General features: G+C 39.1%; 1 protein-coding gene across 1 annotated transcript in view; it reads right to left on the bottom strand.

The window, feature by feature from the left end:
* Positions 1–2,001: 2,001 nt before the first annotated feature.
* Positions 2,002–24,624, bottom strand: part of FLT3 (fms related receptor tyrosine kinase 3) — a 42,055-nt gene continuing 19,432 nt past the window's right edge. Inside the window, exons 7-24 of the mRNA XM_031506476.2 lie at positions 24,078–24,217; positions 23,843–23,996; positions 20,196–20,361; positions 16,112–16,218; positions 14,783–14,894; positions 13,085–13,263; positions 10,656–10,768; positions 10,417–10,549; positions 10,223–10,327; positions 8,469–8,579; positions 6,470–6,623; positions 5,994–6,124; positions 5,481–5,605; positions 5,020–5,142; positions 4,249–4,360; positions 4,066–4,165; positions 2,648–2,753; positions 2,002–2,238 (exon numbers count right to left, since the gene is read on the bottom strand). Of these exons, the coding sequence (XP_031362336.2) occupies positions 2,104–2,238; positions 2,648–2,753; positions 4,066–4,165; positions 4,249–4,360; positions 5,020–5,142; positions 5,481–5,605; positions 5,994–6,124; positions 6,470–6,623; positions 8,469–8,579; positions 10,223–10,327; positions 10,417–10,549; positions 10,656–10,768; positions 13,085–13,263; positions 14,783–14,894; positions 16,112–16,218; positions 20,196–20,361; positions 23,843–23,996; positions 24,078–24,217 (2,306 nt within the window). The 3' untranslated portion in view covers positions 2,002–2,103. The remainder of the gene's footprint in view (positions 2,239–2,647; positions 2,754–4,065; positions 4,166–4,248; positions 4,361–5,019; positions 5,143–5,480; positions 5,606–5,993; positions 6,125–6,469; positions 6,624–8,468; positions 8,580–10,222; positions 10,328–10,416; positions 10,550–10,655; positions 10,769–13,084; positions 13,264–14,782; positions 14,895–16,111; positions 16,219–20,195; positions 20,362–23,842; positions 23,997–24,077; positions 24,218–24,624) is intronic.

The raw sequence follows: 24,624 nt of genomic DNA, 5'->3' as shown, positions 1-24,624 counted from the left end.
AGTGGACCAACACTTTGCTAAGTTGTGTTGGAAGCATCGTGGAAAGAAAATGTCCTAAAAGAAATTCTTTTTCACTCAGTACCTCCTGTAGCTTTGTTCCATCCATCTCTTCTGGGTGGAGAAGCAGATCATAACTTCCCACATGTTCAGCCCATACAGGAGGGTTTTTCTCCTGATTGCTCTTCCTCACAGAGTGCTGTGTTGCCTGAACTGCTTTTCATGGGTGAACCATGAGAAGTTGTACTTGCTCCAAGGTTCTCTATTTGCCTTTATATTCCCAAGTCTCAGCTCAGTAGTGATGATGGGGCCAGATGAGCTATGTCCAGTTCTTTTCAAGTCTTGTGGATAAACATGTGACATAACTTCCTGGCATGTTTTTAGGTACATGGGATTCCCATCTGCTCCTCTTTGAGCCAAGTTCACATCTGCTTAGTTTCTAGGGCCATCCGGGCTTGCAAGTGAGCAATTCAGCATTATGTTTCTCTAAATTTGAAGGCTGAAAACTCCTGCCTTCACAAGATGCTCAACTCCTACTGTCCAGCCACTGCAGGCTGTGTGCTATCACTGCTAAACATCTTGAAGAGGAACACTTTCAAACCATTATGGGTGTGTTAAAAATAATATACATTTTCCAGAGAATGTGACGTTAAAATTTATTTCTGTCTAAATATCTCCAAATTGCTCTCCAGTGGTTTGTATCTGATTAACAAAATTGATGATTCATTGATAATTGTTAATAACATTAACAAAAATATACAAATCATAATCACTGTATTACAACATTATTTTCAGACAGTGTTAGTAAAGAGCAGCTCAATTTCTATAATAGTATATTATATGCAAGTTACTATTTTATAAGACCTGCCTCTGAAAAATCCTAACTGAACTTAGCACCTTGTAAAATGTAAAAGAGAAAAAACCTATTTATCAATATATTTTCATCTTGATCCACTGTGATGTAGACAAATGTATCATATTAGTCATGATGAAAGTTGCATTTAGAAATTCCTAAACCTCATAGTGAAAATAGCTGTCTTTTTAAGTATACTGAAAATGCATCAAGCCTCTAGGTATTTTCCTGGGAGTCTGTGAGAAAATTAAAGAGGCATACCTTCATTTTAGTGCATCAGTGTTCATACACCCAAGCTGAATTCTGTGATTTGGAGTGATGATACTACACTCCTAAATTACAGAATGCAATTTTTTCAAAATTAAATATTTTTTTTTGCTATTGAAACACAAAATTCCCATGAATGGAATTCACATTCTCATGAATGGAATTAGCTGTAACTCAGCTGAAGTGAGACTTAGAGCTGGAGACTGCCACCTGGATTTTCCAAACCAGGGAGGTAGAAGGTTATCTCTGAATATCACTCTTCCTGGTTACTTTTTATGTTTATTTTAGGTAGAAGGGAATCCCTCCTCTGAGTGTCTATCTCTGATCAGCAGATTCAGAATGTAACCTGGCTGAGTAGAGGCCACATGAGTAACTAAATTGTGATAAAATGAACTCATCTGAACTGAACACCCACCACCCATACTTCACAAGCACAAAGATGTTCAGGGTAAGACAGTTACACTGAATCAAATTAAGAGCTCCTTGTAAAAGAAGACTGATGGAACTGTAAAATTTGGACATCTAAAATTGGTGACTCCTCTGGCTTTTTTCCCCCAACACTCCCTGACATCTGGAGATGAAGATGTGAAAAACACTTCTGGAAATCATACCAGCTCTCTTTACCTGCATAGTTGATACTTGTAAACATTGACTAAAAAAAAAAAGTGGATTCTGTCATGTTTGCTTGCAATGTGGCAAGAACAATATGAATTCAATACGTTGATTGGGCACTGTTTGCATAACACCAGGAAAAGAGGTACTCAGTTGCAGAGCGGCTGCAAAAAACCCTGTCTTGCTATAGATGTGTTTGCTGAACTCAAACAAATGAATTACACCTTCCTCTCAAAAAGTCCCATAAGTACTGACTGGCCCACAAGAAATACACAGTGCAGCAGTTGGTAACAATTTCCTCTCTTAGAGATGATATAAGGCACTTATCTCACACAGAGTGTGTAACAATACTGAGACCAAATCCACAACCCAGATTATTTTTCAATTTGAGGGTCTTCATGCTGGAGCACAACTGAGGACAGCAAAGATTCCTCATCCCTGCTTACATGAGGTTTAGTTTTGATGCTGGAATGGTGTGTAGCAAGGTTTTTCTTTGTATTATGGTAAACCTAGAATTGGGAAGAGGAAATAAAAGGTATCTTCTGTTATTATTTATTGTATTCGGAAAACTACTGTTCTCCCCAAGAAGCAGGCACTGTGTGTTTAGTCCAGAGTGGATACCCAAGTAGCAATTGGTAATATAGAGAGGAATTGTTTATGCTCCCTGAAGAGGAGACAATCATCTGGTATGGATAGAACAGGACTTCCTCAGATCATCTTTATTATTTTGACCTTTAAGAATGACACACAACATTGTGAGGACATGGCATGGTGATTCCTCATGAGACCCTGGCCCCAGGCGCAGTCTCAGGCTATCCCTCAGCTCATTGTGATCTGTGGAGCTACATATAAACCCCACAAAAACCCAAACCTAAACCCAGACATTGTTCACGTGTTCATTTCACTGCATTTACTTACTGCTCCTTCTGCGTCAGCCAGCTGACAGGCCAGAGAGGAAACCAGGTAAGAAAAAGAGGGTCTTTTCCTGGAGTCAAGAGCCCAACAGGACCGCATCATGCGATAGCTGCAGAAGGAAAGGCATGGCACAGAAAACATGTTAGCTCTTGGACTCTCTGCAAGTGACTATATGGAATTGCAGGACTTGAATGGGGAATCATGGGAATCAGAATGATTTTACAGAACGAGGCCAGAATTACAGTGTTGCATCAGAGGAAAAGAAGCAGAAGGATAAAGATAAAGGGTGAAATAAAATTACAGTGGCTTAATCAGAGTGCTTAATAATACCTTCATTGTGGTATGACACATAATAACATAATATTTGTTTTCCAGCTTCCATTGAGAAAAATATTAGGAAGACAATGCCTGTCTGTCATAAGGACTAAACCTGCTCCTTGTGGACAATGTAACCTTAAGTAAACTTTTCACACAGCAAGTCTTTTAATGTAATTTGACATCACAAAAATCTTTCTGAAATTGAAACATCATGTTAGAAATATTGCGGCTTCATCAGGCATCAGTGCAGTGCCTGACTGCTAAAGTCCCTTGCAAAGTTACTGGGACAATAAGCTCTCTGATATTTAACCACCCCCTGCCCCCAGCAATCTTTCATGCATTAATCTTTCAGATTCCCCAGTAATTTTAATGCCATTACAGCCTTTATGTGGTGAGGATAAGAACAGTGCAGTGTCGTAGCAAGGCACCCGTCCCTAGAGCATCTATGAAACGTCTGCCAGAAGAGCTCAGCCAGCCCAAAGTCCTTCCCTTTCCTCCATGTTCCAGATCTCATAATTCTCTGTCACCTTCTCTTTTTTTATTCCCTGGGACCCACCTCTAGGCAGAGTCCACCTAGGCACAGAGGCACAGGCTGAAAATTATGTGCTGAGAGCACAGAATTAACTTCCCCCCAACTCTTCCTTAGCAGGGTTTTTATCTAAGAGTGTCCCTAGCCACCTGGAACTGAAACAAACCTGGTAAAGCTCGATTAAATAATAAAATTTAGGAAACAACCCATCAAAAATTTAGTTAATATGGAAAACATAGCCATAGGGAAAAAAAAAAAAAAAAAAAAAAAAGAAAACCAAAAGAAAAGGGGGGAAACTCTGTAGTCAAATAACAAGAATTTCTCTGGGGAAAGAAGGCACAACTAAATAAATATAATAAATTAGTAATGTCAAATACACATAACTATAGTGTTGATAATTTCTGCTTTAGAACAAAACCTGCAGAATCAGGCAGCCTTTATTAGATTTAGAGGCATATCTCATTTTTGCAACTAATTTTATGTAAGATATAGTGTATAATAATAAAAGACCATTCAAACAGTGACCTAGTAAGTATAAATTCTCATGCTGTGCATCACTTGGAAATACACTTACACATCTTTTGTAGCATAATATGGTTGGTCCATTTTAAATCCACTCTGTATTAATTTGTAGAAATTTGTGTCAACCTGAATACCAGGGTAAGGATTTACACCTGTGGAAATTATCGGAGAATATGTGTTAATTCAGAAGCTGCCAAAACCAAACACTGCTCTTTTTTCCCACTGCAAAACATACCCAAGGAGAATATTTCCCACAGCAGTATTCCATACGACCAGACATCGCTCTTCATGGTGTATGTCCTCTCAAACAAGCTCTCGGGAGCCATCCATTTGACTGGCAGTCGAGCCTGTGCAGACAAGGGGATGGAGGCCAGCTCAGGCTGTGACACAGGCTGTGACACAGGCTGTGACACAGGCTTTCTTGGTGACTCACTGTGCTTCGCACTGCCAGCGTGATCGATTCATGTTTGCTGTGTGCAAACCTGTGTCTCTGTCAGCAGTCCCTGGGCATTCCCATTCAGAGAGAAACAGACACTCCTAATGAGCCAGAGAGTTAATCTCATCCATTTTAGATGAGTATTTAAGGAAGAGAGGAGTTCAGTCCTGGAAGAGCCACCTTCCTTCCTCTGACTTCAAACATAGAGTGGCCCAGATGGAGATGTCCACATTGTACTTCTTCATGAAGCCAGAGGCTCTGGCACATCTCCACACACAGGCTGTTGTCCTACACTGTCACTGCCCACAACAGTAAACAACTCCCAGTGCTTCCATCAATGGGTGCTTTAGAAACAGCACGGGTACCATCTCATTTACAGAACCAGCTTGATTATTTTAATTATAATCTAAGAATTTGCTTTTGCCAAGGGCAGGAAAAACTGAGATTTCTGCATTGTCCATACAGATATGCACAAAGCTAACAAGGAATTAAACAATTTAAAACTTTTCTTTCTTAGTTCCTTATAATTCTTACAATGCTGTGAGAACCAGAGAGCTCTCATGAACTTACATTGCCCCTGACGATGTAGTTGGAATCGTTCATTACATCTCTGGCAAGGCCAAAGTCACATATTTTCACCACCTTCCCATGGGTCACCAGTATGTTCCGGGCAGCGAGGTCTCTGTGAATGCACTTAGAAGGAAAGGAATGATTAACAATCTGCAGAATTTGGTATCAATGGTGGACAATTCCCTGCCCTCTGAGTTGGCACCTCCTTCCACTTCAGCAGTTTGGAGAATGGCTAAGCTGGACACTCCCTGGCTGCTGGTGCCAAGGAGACAAGGCCGGAGCAGGCACAAATGTGCCATGCAGTTGCTTCTTACTCAGGGTGATGCCTAAAACTGCAACCCAGTCTTTGCTGTTAAACCAGGGAAGGAGGTATAGTTCAAGCTTGCCACTGAGTGACTCTGTTCCTCAACTTGCCTTTTATGAACTGACCCATCTGAAAAATTTGCTACCTTTCACCATACCGATTTGGACTCCAGAAATTCCATTCCTTTGGCAACTTGATAAGAAAAGCAAAGAAGGTCTTCAAAAGTGAGCACATTAAAGTCCTCTTCTTCATCCATTGGTGTGCTTGCATCCTTAATTTTGCCTGTAAAAAATAATCAACAGTATGAGTTTTCCATGGACTTCCTCACTCTGATTAAATCCACTCACTGTTGTAAAGGATTTTCACAGGCTTCTACCAAGAACAATATCACAAAGGGTATTCTTCTTTTTTATCCTTTACTCAGATACAAAATAAAGGTGAGTATTTTTGTATTCAAATACTATGCTTTTAGCATGAGCGGGAACATAAGATCTCTGATCTCAACTGTTGTTGAATCCTCCTCCAGCAAAATTCCTGCCAGGACTGAAGAGAAACATGGTAGAAAGAGACCTTTTTTGTAATGGAATTTAGTCTACATCTGGTTGTATTAATAATACAAAAAATACAATAATAACAGAATTCCTGAAGATATAATAAATTAATCTCTTACCTTCCTCAGAAAACAACACAATCCCATTTGATCCCAGTGTCACATTTATGTTTTGGCTTCTTTCCATGGTTTCGCATTCATCCTCTCTGCACAGAGCTGTGTTCACACTGTACCTCAGGTGAGTCCCTGTCCTGGAGTAGGCAACACATTTTCAAAGGTTTCACACAGTGCATCACATAATCTTCTACACATAAACTCTTTTGCAGTGAAAAACATGAACAGTTACTACTGCTAAAAATCTGGACACAGACATGACTCTTCTCAAAACCAGGAAGAGAAACAAGAGGTTGTTTGTCTTTTGCAGTCTCCATAAGGAGAATCAAATCTCAGTTCCTCCCAAGGCACTGCTTATTCAAGTATGTGAAGGCACATTCTCAAGAATTCAATAATTTCACCAGTGAACAGCATAGGTGAGAATGCAGCTTAAAAAGCAATAGCAGTTTTTAAAAGTATCAAACTGGTACTAAATTCTTTACCTAGAGTTTTGGTCCTGATGGATATTGTGGTAAAAGCTGAAGTTTTGCTGTTTAAAAATATCTGTCAGTGTCCAGTGAAACTTTTCTCTCTTGCTCCTTAAGTAGTTCAGAAGGTCACCATAGCAACAGTATTCAAATATCAAGTAGATTGGTCCTGAAATAGTTGGAAATGTAAATGCCTGCTGCCATTTATAGAACCCTCCCCATTAAAGCCCTAATGCTGCTTCATTTTCTCTCAGGATTAATCTGTATTAAAACATCCCAAGCATTTTCCATTCCCAGGTAGATAAGCCGTACTGATAGGTGAGTAATGAGAGTGTGTTTACTGACTATAATGTGCCTTATAGTCTGTGTGACGTTGTTGTTGTGGTTCATCTCTCAAGGTATTGAAAACTCCTTATAGAAACAAAAATCCTTGCCTGTCCAATGGCATTGTGGAGGACAGTACAGACTATAAGGATGCAGCATATTTTCTAAACCATGTAGGGTTCAAGCAAAAGATGACTCCTGCTAATTATCTGGATAGTGTGCATTTGCATCCTTTAATGTACATTCTTCCATCTATCTGTGCAATTTCATGCTCTGGAAAGATCCTTTTTATTTTTCCCCAAGAAGACCACCTAAAACCCAAAAGTATTTGCTGAGGGGACCTTAATGAGGGATACCCCTTTCAAGGGGAGGTGTCTAGGTAGAGCACTGGTCAGGACACTTTCTCAATAAAGGAAAAATACATCCAATTCCTGACCCAGGCAGGCTTGGATAAAAACCATGACCAGCCAGCAGGAGCTCAGAGTGGTCACACATCACCCTGCAAAGCCTCACACTGCCACCACTACTTCTGGCCCAGAAAGACTGACCATGAATCTGTGGATATTTCTGTCACGAGGCCACTGTCAAGCAAGGTAGGGCACACTGGGAAAAGCTGTAAAGTCTCTCAGAGGATGGATGGGAAAGCCTTGAGAGCCATGCTCTGAAAATGGCACTTGGATAAGGCTGAAGTGTTCCTGCCCTACCCTATCAGACTAAGCAGGTCTTCCTGCAGCTCTCCTGCCTACACCATCACATCCTGCCTACTGTTCCAGAAGGCAGTGGCAGTATTTTTAAATCAGCTGAAGCTACTAAGAACAATCTATTTCTCTGCTTTCCTCTTACTCCTCACAAGTCTGTGCATGACAGCATTGCTGCTGATGTGAACTGAGGAAACAAAAGTTAACTGTTGTGTTTGGTCTTTGTGACTAATAAATAACCATGATGGAAAATCTGTCAAGCTTTTCAGTATCAGGTGTTACAGTTCATGATACAGACCTACACTGGGTGAAATCCTGGCATTTCCCCAAACTGATCTGTTCTTTACCCTCTCTTCACCCACTGTTGTTTACCAATGAACTGGCCGGAGAAGCAGTTCTTTGGACAAGGATAGCTGTGTAAATTACCTCAGTGATGACATGAGCCACACAATAATTAATGAGTGATAATATCTCACTACTTTCATCTTAGCCCACCCTTGCTTATTTTTTTCATTCTTCAGTTTTGTTTTTACATGTGGTCTTTTGAAAGGTTGTCACTCTTTCCATTATTTACTTCTCTCATTTCTTTTTTTTGATGTCCCTCCTACCCTGTTATTTTTCAATCTCTTTTGTTTCCTGTTTATATTTTTATCCATTCATTGGTGAGCCACATGAATTAAAAAAAACCAAAAACCTATGTGAAGATAATAATGTGTATACAAATGTCCCTGGCACCAGATAAATTTTTCTTTTTCACTTAATAAACTGTCTCATACCTGTGCCATCACCACCATAACAGGAAATCTTATTCTGCAGAAGTGTTGTATCACTTCCTGCCAGTATAATCAGAAACAACCTTTTCTGTACACGTGCATAGCTTTAAATTTGCTTTCAGTTCATCTTCATCTTATTTTGGGCTACCACAGAACAGAAAAATTAGTCCTCATTATTCTGGTGGTTTTAATTGGTACTTTTCCACAATTTCTATTTACCTGACAAAGTACAAGCTCCTAGTAGGTTCACGATATTTTCGTGGCTTCCGATATGAGTCATCATTTTCAGCTCAGACATTAGAGCATCTTTTTCTGCAGCATCAGGTTTTTCTGTGAAAGTAATAACACAAATTTGGAAATCTCTCGCAAAGAAATGAAAATTTAAATGGTTGTGATGCTTTGTCACATGCAAATCTTCATTTAAAATTAATTTCAAATTCATTGGATGCTTTGTCATGTGCAAATCTTCATTTGAAATTCATTGGACAGTACATTTGGGAACATCTTAAAAAAAACCTTTCCAAAGTATAAAAAGATTAAGTCAAAGGTGGAAACTAAATTTGAGTGTGAGTGCAGATCATTTGCAAGCTTGGAAAGCAGTCATTAAATGTCAGCATTTGTCATTCTTGGGCTGGCAAGGAATGACAGTAATAAATTAAAGTGTTCCCAGGCACAGAAAAAATGGCAGACAAGCCTGTTGCAGAGAAATGTTAAGAGAGGAAAATGGCAGCCATATAGCAAACAACCAGCTGCAATCCAGCAGCTGAAAAGGCCACCCTATATTTCAGTAACAGCTTTAGTCTTGTTTTTCAGTGAGCTTTTGCTGCTCATGATTTCAGTGAATTGGGTATGTGAACCAAAATGATCAAGTCGAGCTTTCACAAAGACAACCACAAAGGAGTGAAACAAGGAAGCATAAAACTGATGCTTATGTGGAAATGGGGGATGAAACCCTGAATGGCAGTGCAGGCAGGAAGGGGCTGTGTGGGCACACAGGTGGACAGGTTGCTGGTATCAGTGTGAAGCTCATTATAATATATATAAAAAAGTGGGCGGGGTGGATACCAGTCTCTTTTTCCAAGTAACAAGTTAAAGGAGAAGCATTTCCTCAAGGAGAGGAAATGCTTCAGTTTGTGCCAGGGCAGGATTAGATTGGATATTCAGAAAAATGTCTTCACCAAAAGGGTTGTCAAGCACTGGAGCAGGCTGCCCAGGGAAGTGGTTGAGTCACCATCCCTGAATGTATTTAAAAGATGTGTCACTGGTGTAGTGGTGGACTTGACAGTGATGGTTAACAGTGGGACTCCATGATCCTACAGATCTTTTCCAGTGCCAAGTATTCCAACATTCTGTGAACACGGACAGATCAGCTGGGACACAGTGAGCCCTCCTCTACTTGTTGCCAGGGAGGCTCACTCCTGGACACTGCTTTTGTGAGGACTCAAGACAGCTCAGAGAAAGGCCTGATCATAGCAGAAAGGACTATTCGAGGTTTGGTATCCTTATTCATAAGGAGGGATGGAAAGAAACTGTTTTTTGTCATCATCAAGAAAAAAGACTACAGGAAATTTTGCTGGAAGTTTTGGAAACAAGCTAGCTCAGACACAGCAGGCAAAGGGCTTGTCACAGCTAGGCAGCATTACAAGGAAAAGAGGCCTTATGCCAAAGGTCATATCACCAATATAGCCAGTAGGATAATCTGTGCTGGGGGTTTGCATTTATCCTCTTTAGCAGCTCCATACTTCTCCACAAAACACAGACCTTCTGCAGTGTGTGAGGCAAAATGCACTTCAGCAATACCTTTCCAAACTGAAATAGGGTATTGAAAGCACTTTGAAAGGATTTTGAAGCCAAGCATTTGTGAGCTGTAACTGCTGAAAGTTTTCTGTATAAGGGGAATTTCTAATGCCTCTTCTACTTTGGAGATACTGGAATACATCACTGCTTGTGGAAGGCACCAGAGTTTATCATACCTTTTAGCATTTTCACTGCGACCTGGACTGAATCTCCTGCACTGTTAATTCCATAAGCTGTTGCAGTCACTACTTTCCCAAAGGCCCCAGAACCAAGAACCTGTCCTACAAGACACAAAATGCCAGTATTATTTGCTGCTGGTATAGCACAGACTACTGCCCCAGTATTGAGATTTACCTTATGGATTGCTCACCAAATTCCAGATTTTCCCTGGGAAATTCCCATTTTATATCATATTCAAATTCTCTGAAGTCGATGTAGATGTATTCATTATCTGCTGGCCCTATCATCTGTATCATTTGCCACTGGCTTTCATATTTAAATTGCTTTGGAAGAAAAAAAAAAAGAAACAGAGCATAAAATAAGTTTTACAGAAGAATCAGCCTGGTAGGAAAAAAAGAAGGATGGTCAGGTATTTATGTTTGCTTTTACCTTTTTGTATTTTAGAAAAAAGAATACAAGCACAAAAGTGATCAAGAGGAGAAAAAATCCAACGGAGACATAAAACACAGCATTGTCCAGGTGGGAAGAAACAGCTCCTGCAACTTAAAAAGGCACATATTACTACCCACTGAAACAGAGTTTGTGTGTACAGGTGAAAATGCAAGAAGAGCCCATGGTCAGTTCTGGCAATCTGCAACCCTTTCACACCCAAGCCTCCTCTGCATGGGGAGCGAGATGCAGCCGTAGGCAAAGAAAGATGGGCAGTAGACATTAAGTTCTGGGTAATTCTGACATCTGTTTTCATTTAAAAAATAAAAGAAAAATAAAAGAGCTGAATCCATTAATAAACTGGAATGCATGGAGGTGTTGGATTAAATCCTTGAATGCATGGAGGTGATCCTTGAATTGAACTTAGTGAGCATAAACAGGAATAAGGTGTTGATTGGTAGATGAACATGCAAACATGAGACCTACCTTCATATTTTGGTTGTTTCTGAAAGAATAAGCATTATGATTACTTTCTATTCTAATTTCAACATGAATTCTCAAATTCTGACAGTGGTCACAGCTTCTGTCCACTGTAGACAAAAGCACCAATCTGCTTGTTCATCATGACAAAGGAAATCCCTGTACTGCAAATACCTGGGTGCTTCAAAGTAATTGCTGGTGCCATAGCATGTTCCCTCTAATTGAAATATTTTTCTCTATGGAATACATATAGTGCTACAAGTACAAGGTGCAGATAATCATACTGATTTTCTGGTTCAATGAGGAAACAATCTGTGATTCCCTTGACAAGAAGAGAGACTACTTAGCCAGGAGTCTGTCACCTGCCTACAGCAGTTTAAGGTCTCTTTCACAGTAGTCCTGCTTTCCAGACAGGGACTGACCCTTCAATAGGTCTGTTGGCTCAGCCATGACCTTGCTTGGGTGTGCAATGACTTCCATGGGATGAGGAGAGCTCCCATGGGCATTTCTGGAACACCACAGGCACCTACAGGAAAGCAGCAAGCGACAGCACATGCCATCAGCTACCAAAGTGCCTTTAGCTCTTGTCAAAGATGATTCTTCCATATTTCATGTAGGGATGACAAAAGTAAAATAAGAAATCAGCCTCAAACATTGCCATGTCTCTATCCTGCACTTCCTAATTTTTTTCTGTTTATTTTAATGAGGGAGGCCTCTTCTTTGGGTCTAGAGAAAAGAGAATTTTTTCTCCCATTCACCCACCATTTCTGATACTATGTACATACAGAGCTTGTGTTTTATCTGCAGTGCCATTGCACAGTCAGCTATTGTAGTGGTTTTGATTTGTTAATTTTAGATTTTTAAATTTTGACATTTTTTAAACTACTGCATTAATGAGTATGGTGGGTTTTAGTGTAGGTTAATTACTAATGTACTTATTTTTTGTTGTGCAATAGGATTAGGAGAAAGTAAAGTAGGTTTAAGACTTTAAAGGGTATAAAGAAAATTTTACTAAAGGTAACTAAAGGAAAAAGAGGGGGAAAAAAACAAAACAAACTCTTTAAAAGACCCTTTTTTCTTACAGTTTTTTCTTTTTTACAGACAATGTAAAGAAACAAAATTTAAAAGTTTTAGTCAGTTTACCACTTCTTATTTTTTTTTTTTTTTAAGTTTGTTTAGGGAGAGAAGTTTTGGTGGTTTTTTTTTTTTTTTTTTTTTTTTTTTTTTGTTGTTGTTGTTTTTTTTTTGTCGTTGTTGTAAGGTTATGGGACTTTTCTACAAGGGAAAAACAGTTGTTTGTGGTTTTAAATGTTTTTATGAATAATAGCTGTTTGGGGAATTTTGCTATTTTGAATTTTTTTTACAAGCTTTTTTACAGCTTGTTGATGGGCTATGTTGACTTATGGGGTATTGTTTTAAAGATGAGTTGTTTAAAAGCAAAAGTACTTATTTTTTTTTTTTTTTAATTACCTTCACCTCTGGGAATGGAGATTTATTTTGGAAGTATAGGATGTATAGGATTACTCTTTTTTCTTCTTCTGTTTAAACTTTTTATGGGATCATAGCTATTTTAACATTTGCTTACTTTAATATGGAGGCTTTTGCTCTATATTAATTGGAATACTTTTATTTTTTTATAGTTTTATGGGTTACAAGGAAAAAGAGTCTTTTTAAAATAGCTTATAAGAGTATTTCAGCTCTAAAAACAAGGTATCTCCTCCTCCCTCTTATCTGGGACTTAACTTTTTCTTTACTGACTTTGATGTTTTTATGGTTTTTTTCACATGTTTGTATTTTGTTTTTTTTCTTTTACTTAAAGGAGGATTGAAGCACTGACAGGGTTACATGTTAAAACTATGACAGCCATTTATCCAAATAAAAAGTATTGTAGGTTCTACCATGCCAGCTTTAGCTGAGAAAACCTGTGCTAAAACTCTGGTTTGTGGTACCTGACAGGTTAATGAAGCTCTTTTCACAGGCTGAACCAGCTGAATTATTTGCACAGCACTCCACAGAGAAGGTTGTTGCTGTCTCCTTTACATGTAAAGTACTGCTTGAAATCCATGACCCCAGGGATCTCCTCTCTGGCAAGAAGTTCTGAATCCCCTCTGTGATTTCCTCTGTGCAGCTGAAAAAGGAAGCAGACCAGTTCTGATTTTTAGCTCACAGTGACATTTGCCATGGGAGAAGGTGGGAAGTTTCAAAACATGTCTTATGTCTGTGCTGGAAGAGAAGAAGGGAAGGGGCTTGGGTTTTGTCAGCAATAGAGTGAGTCACTTAGCAGTCTCATTTTTGGTGAAGGACATGGCAGGGTTAGCAGGGACTGAGCTGCCTCCTACACTGGGCTCACTGCCACTCTCCACTGCTGCCTTGCAGAGTACTTGCACCCCCTGAACTCTGGAACCTCCATTGATTTCACAGCTGACACAACCCCCCTGCACCTCATCTACTCCCACTGGTTTCATATTTGCCTCAAAACATTCAAACCCCCGAGCAGCTGCAAATGAGCCACTGCCAAATCGATAAACATAATATGAACCCAGAGTAGAAGTTCTAGCTCCTTTCCCTGAAGGCATGTGACTTCACACATGAAGTTTCTCTCACTCATGATGGAGCTCCTCCATCCATCCATTAATGATTTATTTAAGGCCTGATATGTAGAAAGAGGGAACTTGACAATTGCGTGAAAAGTAGTCCACATAGATAATTTTGATTCTAGCTTTTATATAATTTATCAACTTACTGTCTAATTTTATACCCACATAAATAAATTAGGAGATAAGAAATAAATTTATTCATATCTACTCATAGCACTAGCTTGTACATTTGAAAGTTCCTCAGAAAATAAATGCCACAGCATTTTCTTCCCAGAAAGATAATTTAAGGAGTGTTTTAAACCCATTCTCTTCAAGGTTTATTTCCTCTTCCATTTCTGCACAGATTGATACAAGGAAGCCTTTTAAGAGGTATGGATAAGAAAATTGTCTAGGTATTTTTTTATGTCTAGCTAAAATAAATACTTGAGGGTTTATCCACAATCTTACAAAGGAAAATTTGACTTAGTATTCTTTTGCACCATGGGATTATTAGTTTCTTAGCATATCTAAAATAAAAATTGCAGAGTTCACAAATCAGGTCAAAGCTGTTTCAGAATTTTTTGAAATTTTAGAGCCTGACTCATTCCCCTAAAGAAATAGAGGAAATGGAGATCTTACTAACTTTACTGGAAATACGCTCAGTAACTTCACTGGAAACACTCTCACTGACTTTAGTGGTTTTGGTAACAGGTCACCATAGCAGGTCTTTTAACCAAAGCTTAACCAATTAATCAAGCCTGTCTTAACCAATGCATTCCCTGAATCCCTATAACTTTGATAGGCTGAGAGAAAAACTTAAACTGGACTTCATTACAACTTAACTCTTGATATAAACCCAGTGGGGTTTATTTTGGTGTAAAGAGCCCAAGATACACATCTTTATAGACTTCCCCTAATTTTGATTATCTGGTTCCTCTGGAGTAGGGCAACCAGTTAAATGCACACAATTAAATGTGCATTTTACATTTAGATTGTTATGGCTGGTCTTCATTTAATCAAAGATAGCTCAGCTGGTGTTTCCAATGAATAAAAAGAAAGAAAGTTGTTTACTTGGATGAATTCAGTTCCAGACAGGTCCTCCAAACCCAGGATGAGGCAGGGTAACCTTCAGCAACACAGGAGATCTGCTTGAACAACAACTGCATCCTTATTTCAGGCTTTCCTACAATAAGACAACACAAAGCTTAAGGACATAGCTTAGTGGTATATTTGAGAGTGCTGGGTTAATGGCTAGATTCTATGTTCTCAAAGATCTTTTTCAACCTAAATAATTCCGTGATTCTGTAAGACAATTTCTGTCAGTATTTCAAGTGACAAAACCCTGTACACTCAGGTGGCAATGTTATATCTGTTGAGACCAAGATCTGCTGCTGTCTTCAAAATAAAAACTGCATGTCCCAGTGACAGCTGGGTGTAACTCACAATCCTCCTCCTTCCTTGGTTTTGTGGATGGCAGTGTGGCAAGGCAAGGGGATCAGCCACTTCTCTGTATGGGCACAGCCAGACCAAAACAATGGCAGAGCCAAAATTAGAAGTCTTGACTTCTGCTTTTCTGACTTGGACTAAGCAGCTAGCCCTATGACTGCCCTGGCACTGGGGTTCTGGGTGGCCAACTCGTACAAAATGTGCACAGAAGACCCTTGTATAAATTCTATATCAAAATAAAGGCTCCAGACCCGGAGCAATGGAGAGATGCTGCAGTCATGTGGCAGAACAGAGATAACTGAGAACATTGGTGAAGACTGCATGTATGTGAATTGTGGGCAGGGGTGTATGAGGCACTGCAGCCCAAACATTCAAGTTACACACCAGAGGGTGTCCACACTAACTACATTAACTCATAAATGCCATTAGGGGAAAAATGTCATAAACATGGCATAGAAAGCTAATTCCTTATAGGGAAAGGGGTTTCTTCTCAACTCTGTATCTCATATGATTTCTGCAGCAGTCCCATGTTCCAGTTTTTTAGAGATAGAAGAGAGTTACTGTATTTTACTGAGATCATAGGTTTGTAATTTTCTTAAGAAGCATTATTTTTTCTCAGTATGCAACTGATTCCTCATAGTCTGTTTATGGTAGACTAAAGGGAAGAAAAAAACCTAATTACTTTCTCCTTCTTTCTCTGTTCTCCATCCCTAACTGACACAAGAAATACAACCCACAAACATCCAGCGTCTTTTTCTGACCCAGTGCCTGGCTTTCAGCAGTGTGATGCAGTGTGAAGAGAATAATGTTTTTGCCTTTTGATCTTTCATTTTAAACAATAAATCAATGTAAATTAAATAGTGAATACCAATGAAGAAAACCACAATAGCTCAATTTATACCAGTGACAAATCCCAGACTTTACCAAATCATCAGCAATAGTTTTGTTACTTACTTCTCACATATAGAGTGAATTTTTTTGTTGCAACTGCATCATCATTTTCAGCATAAAATACATATATCCCAGACTGGTGCTGATGGTTGCAGAACTTTGATGAAATGCTGTGGAACAAAGTCAAAAAAGGGAAAAGGACAAAATGTTGACTTGAAAAATATTTCAGATGCAGTCAAGACTCACATATAGGTTTGAAACAATTCTGCATCTTCTAATGAAGAATACAAAAGAGAATAATTTTTGCTTAAAGAATATAAATCCCAGAATCTAACAGTTCTGCTGAGAAGATATTTTTTTCCCTGCAGTATTGATTTAATTCTGCATTTTTTCTCTCACTCTTTGGGGAGTGCACACAGACTGTCAAGCTGTGATTTTGTTTCTAATTCATTGGACGACAAGACACACCCAGGCACATCTCTTAAGACCAGCAAAGGATCAAACTTTCTTCTCTCTGAGGAACTTTGATGGGAGTTTCCAGCTGATGTGATAGATTGTGTTAGGAAACAACAACAGGGAGGAACATAAGAGACAAACATCTCCAAATGGAAAGATCTCACATAGGTTCAGGAAAGTGATCATCACCGTAAGTTCACTGTCAATGAGATGAAACAGCAGCCCTCAATGTCATTCTGCAGGAAAAAAAACAGCCTTTTACTAATGCCTATGGCCTTTGAGCCAGTGGATGGCAGAAAACCAAGACCCAAACAATGCAGGAGACAGCTCGTGACAATTGAGATGGCCAGGAGAGATCTAACAAGTCTCTGGGCAGAAACTAAGAACAAAGAGCTGCAGAGACTTAAAGATTCATGCCTGACTGTCCTGTTGTGTCACTGATTTATGGGACACGGTATGAGGCAGGGAGAAGGGCATAAGCCATTTTGCAGTGATGGTATTGTATTTCTGTGTTTTCAACTAGGTTTTTGCTGTCAGGACAATTGTCAGCTTTGAATAGCAGATAATGAAGTTCATGAGCATTAGAAGAGCAAGCTAAGAAAAATCTCTCTTGAGTGTAATTGCTGAAAATTTGGGGTTAGATACTTTTGCTGACAACTCAATGGTAACCATGCTGTAGGTCCCCAACTCTATTTTAGTGATAGAGGCAAGCAGGAACATTAGAGAATTTGAAGAGAGAAGAAAAAAAAAAGCCACATAGCCCATAACAGCAATATTCTAAGTAGGAGAAAGCAGTAATGAGATCAATCTAGAGAACTGAAATTGGGATATTTCTCCTTAAGCAAGATACAAACAAAGGTACCAACTATCAGCTTCAAACTCTAAACAAGGAAAACTCCCCTTGAAGCAATTTTGTGTTTTTACTAAGGCCACATTTTCATATAGCTATTGACTTTTGAATGTCTTCATCTGAAATGGCCTTAACAATGTCACCAAACTCATAGAGTTTTTAAAGTCAGAACCCTTTAAAGCTGCCTCAAAAAAGATAGTGAAGACAGGGTTAAAAAAGGACCAAACCAAAAATAATTAGTTGCTTTTGAAATCCCAGGTTAGAAGGATTTTATCCTAATGAAATAATCAGAAAAGAAAAATTAACACAGTATCTTCAATACCTGACAATATAACAGAATGTGAGCTAAGTATTACAAATTTAACAGAAGACATTGTGTGTATGAAAAGTCATTAGTTCTTAAAGGGGAAGTGAAAATCAGCAGTCTGCTGAAACAGAGAGCCCACAAAAACAAATAGGAAATGGAAATTCTGAAGGAATGTATAAAAATACACTGTAAGCATAGTGACAGGAGAGATGGATCACTGGGTTTTGAAATGAAAAGCTGAATAAAAATAGAGAGTTAATCATTAAAATTTAATATGATCTGAAGGAATAATTTTACAAGAGACTGGCAGAAATTAAAAGAATAAAAACAGGAAATGAAAAAGGATGTGAAAGGAACAAAGTAGAAGTGCTGGGATACAGGATTACACAGAAATCGAACAGGCAAAGCGAGACTCGCAATGTGTTTAGATATGTGATGACCTTCTTTTGTGTTGCTTTGAGAAACTTTCTGCTTTAAAATCACATTGAATTCTGCAAGGCTACAGCTTGCAGAATCTCCTGACCTCCCTACCCTTTGCTGCTTCTGTGTGCTTCAAACAGAATGAAATATGTACCCCTACTCTTTGTCCTTAGGTGAGACTTGTCTATCCAATGCTTGTATTCAGAAAAAAATGGATCATTGTGAGGGAAGTCTGTACAAAAGAATGTACTTGTCAGATGCAATTATCAACAAATTCAAGCGTTTTCCCCTCTATTTTATTTTTCCATAGAATAAATAGGATGCAAATAAATGCAAAGAATAACTGCCCAAAATAAACATAAAAAATCCTATTTGTCCAACAGCACCGTCAGAGAAATGGCCGAGTTATGTGTTTGAAGAAGCCACAAGGCCATGCCCCAGCAATGCTCGGTGGCCGTGGCTTGTGCCTGTGGCTGAGCCAGCCTGGGCACGGCTCCAGGGACACAAGCTGGCCTTTCCCCCGTCCGGCAGGGGGTGATCAGCACTCAGCAGCTGCTGCTTTTTCTGCAATGCCTCTGAAGTGACTCATAAATCCCAGGCCAGCAGTTGCACCTCACCGACTAATGACAGCTGCCTAAACTATTTCAAAACTTCTCAATATAATTATTGTTGGCACAGCTTGTAGCACCTAATTCTTATCTGGATTGAATTTACACCCACTGTCAATCATCCAAGCAAAACTGGATGATTGGGACTGGATGAGTCCTGCTGGTACAAGCAGTGAGGAGGGGTGTGTATCAGCTGCAAAGCAAATCAACTCCGTGTTATCAGCTGGAGGGAGGTACCTATTGGTCAAGGATGAGCAAATGCTCCTGGCTGTCCCCTGAGACGTCATTTCCAAAATCAGTCTTGTCACAAGGCACAGTTCTGCCAAGCCCATGTCAGGCATTGCGGATTAGTCACCAACACCCACCCAGTGCTATCAAAGTTTGTTGACAGCCCTCACTTTATCAGCAGGGACAGAGTTCCTGTGGCCATTGCCAGGAGATGACAATTTGCTAACCTGAACTGAGCTGTCTCTGAACTTCACTGAGGTCTGACTCCAATGCACAATCTGAAGCAGATGAAAAGGCTAGTTTGTTGCAAAGATAACTTGACAAGCTAGTGGGAGAGTGCATGGGATGCTACACAAAGGTACCAAAATACTATGTTAAGAAATAATAAAAAGTGCAATCAAGGTTTGACACAGCTTTATGCAGATGATGACAGAAGTTTTAAGAATATGAGAAGGAATCAGAACAGCTGCATTAGCTCCCACCTACAGCCTGGACTTGTAAAAACTTTACAGTAAATCACTTTTAATGTAAAAACTTGAAAATAGCAGCTTGGCTTTACTTTCATTGAGGTGAGCAAAAGCTGTTACCTGCACAGCCATGGGGCTACTCTGAAAGAAACCCTGAAGGAAATTAGATAATGTTATCAAGAAATTAGAGAGCCTAGGGAATGGAGAAAACATTAGCCTTAAACAGGATTCATGCCAGAAGTCCATTGTAGGAAATAACAGAAAAGGTAGATAACCAACAGGTTTATTCAAAACATGTTTTGCTGCAGCAGCGGAAGAATCCATGACCTGGGTAACAAGCAGAACGACGTGTTTCTGTGACACAGGCACAGGCCAGCAGACCTAGCATAGGCCTGGGAACTACAGCACCCTGGACTTGGTCTGAGCTGTCTGAAAGACACTGGGAACATCATCAACAGCAGGATGAGAAAATGGAAACGTGCAGAACCTGTGATCCAGAATGAAAACTGCAACACATCTACTTACGTTAGAGAGAAGGGGAATGGCAAAATGCATATAAACTAAAGGGTTGCTGCATGCCTGACTTAGCAAGGGGTTTATTATAAGCAGAGAATAAAGTGATTCTACATGTTGTCTGTGTGAACTGTTGCTCAAAGTCAAAATTATGTTTGCATACCTTTCGTTAATAGTCTCACCATGAGGCCCATTCATATTTTAAAAACCAAAGTACAAAACATCGACAGTAAATGGTCCAAATGAGATATAAAGAAGAAACATTATTTTATTAAATTATTATAAAATATTCAAATACCTGTGTCCATCCACACTGTAACTTTGTACACATGGAAATGTTCTATTGGAATATAGCCACATGCATCTAACTGGAGGATATGCTGTAAAGTTGACTTCAAAGCAAAACTCTTCCTCACCAATTTCAAAATCTTCTTTAGAGTCAGTTATATTTATAAATCCCTTTTCTGGAGAAAAAAATAAAAGAAAAGATGTCTTAGAAAGGCTGGATTTTAATGAAGACATTTTAACATCTGTATGTTTTTCATTTTGGTTATCACAAGCAAAAACCATGTTACATCACAAAAGGTATCCTTTTAATCAAAATAAAATAATAAAATAAAATAATGCTTCAAAATAGCATATTGTCACTGTGTTCAGTTGCAGACAAATGATCTGAGCCTGATGAAGTTGCATATTTGGTCAGTTCAGAGCACTTCCAAAATGGTCTGACATTTCTCTTCAGTCTAACCTACAGTCACAGGGCCAATAATGTAATTATTTAGTTTGGTTTGGGAGTGTATTCCAGGTGTTAAGAGCTGCAATTCCTGGCTTTCTTTCTACAGGAACAAAACCAAGTGGCACCACCACCATAATCAGTAGTTCTTTCTTCTTCCTTGAAATAAGCTGAAGATTTGAATGAGTCCTGTAGCTGTTCTTTTATTTCTCCATTTAAATTAAATATATTTAATGCAAGATGAGAGCAACATGGAATAATGTTTTGATGAGGTCCGTGAACCCTGTGCTGCTGGTATTTGCCCTGCTAGGGTGTGATTTGTTTCACCTAGTGGAGATATCAAAAGCTCTGTGACCAACCTAAGCTACGTGTTTGGATGTCTGATCAACTCAGTGGAATGAAAAAGACATATTCATATTCCCATCCTAAAGCTGAAAATGACAATGATATACTGCACCGCTTCTGGAAATACTGTTTCTTGGCACTGACTGATGAAGGAGCCAAAGTCGTTGCTGGGTCAGTATGTCTCATGGCTTGGAATGAATCCTGCCCAAAGAGACTGAACAGCAGACATGTGTGGGGGGAGGCTGTCCTAAAGACACCACTGGTGCTAGGATCAACTCTGTAAAGATCACAGAACCATATACATTGGAAGAGATATGCAGTTAAACTCCTGCCCAGAGCAGGTCCAGCTAGGTGAGGCTGCTCAGAGCCGTGTCCTGTTGGTCTGGGTATCTCCAAGGACTGCACAACCTCTAGAAAACTTGTGGTGATGTTTAATCAGCTACATGGTGAAAAACTACACCATAAAAATATTGCTGGATCTGTTTTTTTCCTTTTGAGTGTTTTCCTTCTGATTGTAACCCTATATTCTGGTTGGCATGTTTTATCTGTCTTAGCCTACTTACTGCCTGGAAACTCCCACAAAACCACAAACATTTCAGTATTTCAAAACAAGAAACTAATGCTTTCATGACTATTCTCCTATTTTTTGATATTAAAGGCTTATTGATTTTATACATGGAGTCTTCATCTTTTGGTTCTCATCCTTCCAGGCAGAATTTAGTCTCTGAGTGTGCCATTAACAAGACAACCACCCAAGAGTGAAGGCTTTCTCTAGAGAGCATATAAGGACCTTGGAGCAGTGTATGCTGTTTCTCTGGAAAACAACTGAGAAAAAGTTTTTTTTTGGAGAAGAAAGAAAATGGCACATTATTGATTGGTTTATGATTTTTGGCAGACTTAAGTGTATTTTTGACTATTTACACTTAGCAATGACAAAGAAGTGAGATGAAACTATCAAGACTGAATAAATGTCTGTGTTCCTCATATTTCTGTATTTTTTGCTTTTAATATAATGTGCTGAAAAATAACTTACATATTACTGAACTAAGATTGTGTAGTGCTAAAAATTCTTTTTCTAATGCTGGTGGAAACTGAACGTAAGGCCTGCAGTAACAAAGAACCTTGCAGTTGCAGCTGTTGCCATGATCTCTGTTGTGCTTTGTAGTGGCCTAACCACCTTGCCTGACCTGACAGTCACACAAAATGGGATAAATTGGTGAGGTATCAATTACCAAAGAGCAAATCAAAGCAATCTGGCTGGAAGGCATTATTAGAGATTTGAAGAACACCCATCCATACAGATCTGATAGCCAGGCTCCCCAGGCAATGGAATGTCTGCCAACCAAATCAGTTTTCTCTTGGATAAATTTCACCATGACGATTCCCAGTGAAGCTACAGGTGTTGAATCATGCACAATAATGATTTGAAGGTGGGACACTGATTGTTTCAGAAACTGCTACCCTAACACATTGGCAACCGAGTGAAATCTGTATCTGTATCACTGCTGAAATGAAATCTGCATTGTTAGCATAAATTCACACCCACGGTGTTTGTCATTAGTGCATTAGGCTAAATGATGGGATGGATCAGAAGCACAGGATATTCCTGTTGAACCTTGGAGAGAGAAGCACAGCTGTTAGCTTGGTGTGACAACATCACCTGCTTTAATCCACCATGTAAGCAAACAAATTGATTTTTTCACCAGCAAAGACAATGAACCCTCAGAAGTTTTGTTGGGATGAAGGGGCATTAAGGAGGGCACAGCCAATCAATATAGGTTGGTGCATTGCAGTGAAAAAAATACCCTCAGAAATACAGCTCAGAAATACAGCCTTCCAGGGACAGCAACTCAAATACTCTCTCTGACATTCACCCATGCTCACACCTGATAGTTCACAGATCCCAGAAGCCACTATTTCTGACATATGCTACTGATTAAAAAGAGGATCTTGCCCTATCTCTATAGTACACCCTGACCTCTATGTTCCTGTTTACCAAGGAGATGTGTGTAGAAAAAATGCACAGGTATCATACATACTCAGTTACTGCAAATGATGAGAGGACTTCCTGCTCAGTGGTAGGCAGAAGCTGAAAAGGGGATATTGCACTGGCAAAGTCATTTTTGAAGAGACTAGGGTAAGTATTCTCACTTCCTACCATACCTAGACTAGGAATCGTAAATCCTGAGAGCAACTACATCTAAGGTCAAACATATGGTGACTGCTTCAGAGAGCCTTGTTTTCAGGGCTAGAGGCTTCAACTCCAAGCACACCAGCCATAAATTATACCCCTATACCTACTCCAGCAGAATGGTCCTACCTACAGCTTTCCTTTTTATCCCTTATTTCCAGACCTAGGCCTATTTGTATATTATTTCCATCTGAGGAACAAAGTTTGCAGTTGAGGCTGCTCTCAACTAAATTCAACACCACTGGCTTTCAAATCAGCATGTTGCTTAAGTAGAATGAGATTTGCTTTTTAAAATTACGTCTCTCTGGTACACGGGGTGAGAGTCACCAACATGTGGGATGAATTCCAGCCTGTGCTTCTAGAAGACCCCATTGAAACAGTCATACAGACTGTGTCTCTAAACACTGCCATTTCATTTCACCTCTAAAAGCACTGTCTTTTAAAGGGAATTCTTTTAAAAGCAATATAAAGAAAAGGTTAATTGTATTCAGGTGCCAGAATGACTCAGTTCAGATTAATCTCTTGCCTCTCCTGGATTGCTTGTAAGTGCAAATAGACTTTTTCCTTAGCAAGGGAACTACAAACATACACTGCATATCTGCAAGTAAAGAACAGACACATGGAAAACAAAGCAAAACAGCTGAGAGACAAAATTAACACCAGGGATTGGAATTACCTAGAACTGTGATCAAAGCAGTTTGATTCAGATGAGCAGTAGAAGAACAGGTGTAATGTCCACTGTCATTTTTTTCTGCTGCTGAAACAAACACATACTGGATCCGAATTGCTGAGAAGTTTTCTTGATATTCTAATCCTTCAAAGTGACAACCCTGGTTTTCAACAGAGATTCACATTTAATCAGTTGATAGTGCTCAATATAGACTATTTTAGAATATGCCCTGTATTTTTACCTGCTCAACTTCTCTGTTTTCAAAAGACAGTTGTATTCTGAATTTATAATTTTGGTGAACAGCTCTGCATCTGATCAGCAATGGTTCACTGACCTTAAGTAGTAGCTCAGGTAAAGGTGCTGCTTGTCTTTCATTTAAATCTAAAAAACCAAAACATAGACACTGAAACAACCATCATTTTGCCTAGAAAATGCTCAGTTAGATCAACATATTTTTCTGCTAATGCTGCATAGATATTAATTTTTACATTGTAATGATAATTACCATAATAATGAAATTAGTAATCTTCATGGATTTAGATGTCTCAAAACAAATTTTGTCGTGATTCACAAGATACCTCTAAGGCACAATGAAGCATAGAGCTTAGCTCAGGTTGGGTTTATTTAAAAAAAAAAACAAGCAAGTCAATCTGAGTGCATATATTAACTAATAATTATATATAAATACATATGTTTGAGAACACTTTGGAGAGCTTTTCCATGCACACAGTCCTAAAAGCATGAACAAAAAAGTCAATACAAGTATAGCAAATATAGAAAGGCAAGAG

Source organism: Lonchura striata, chromosome 2 (assembly GCF_046129695.1).
Source record: "Lonchura striata isolate bLonStr1 chromosome 2, bLonStr1.mat, whole genome shotgun sequence".
NCBI lineage: Eukaryota > Metazoa > Chordata > Aves > Passeriformes > Estrildidae > Lonchura > Lonchura striata.
The sequence above is the reverse complement of the archived record's forward strand: the minus strand, read 5'-3'. Positions and strand labels throughout refer to the sequence as shown.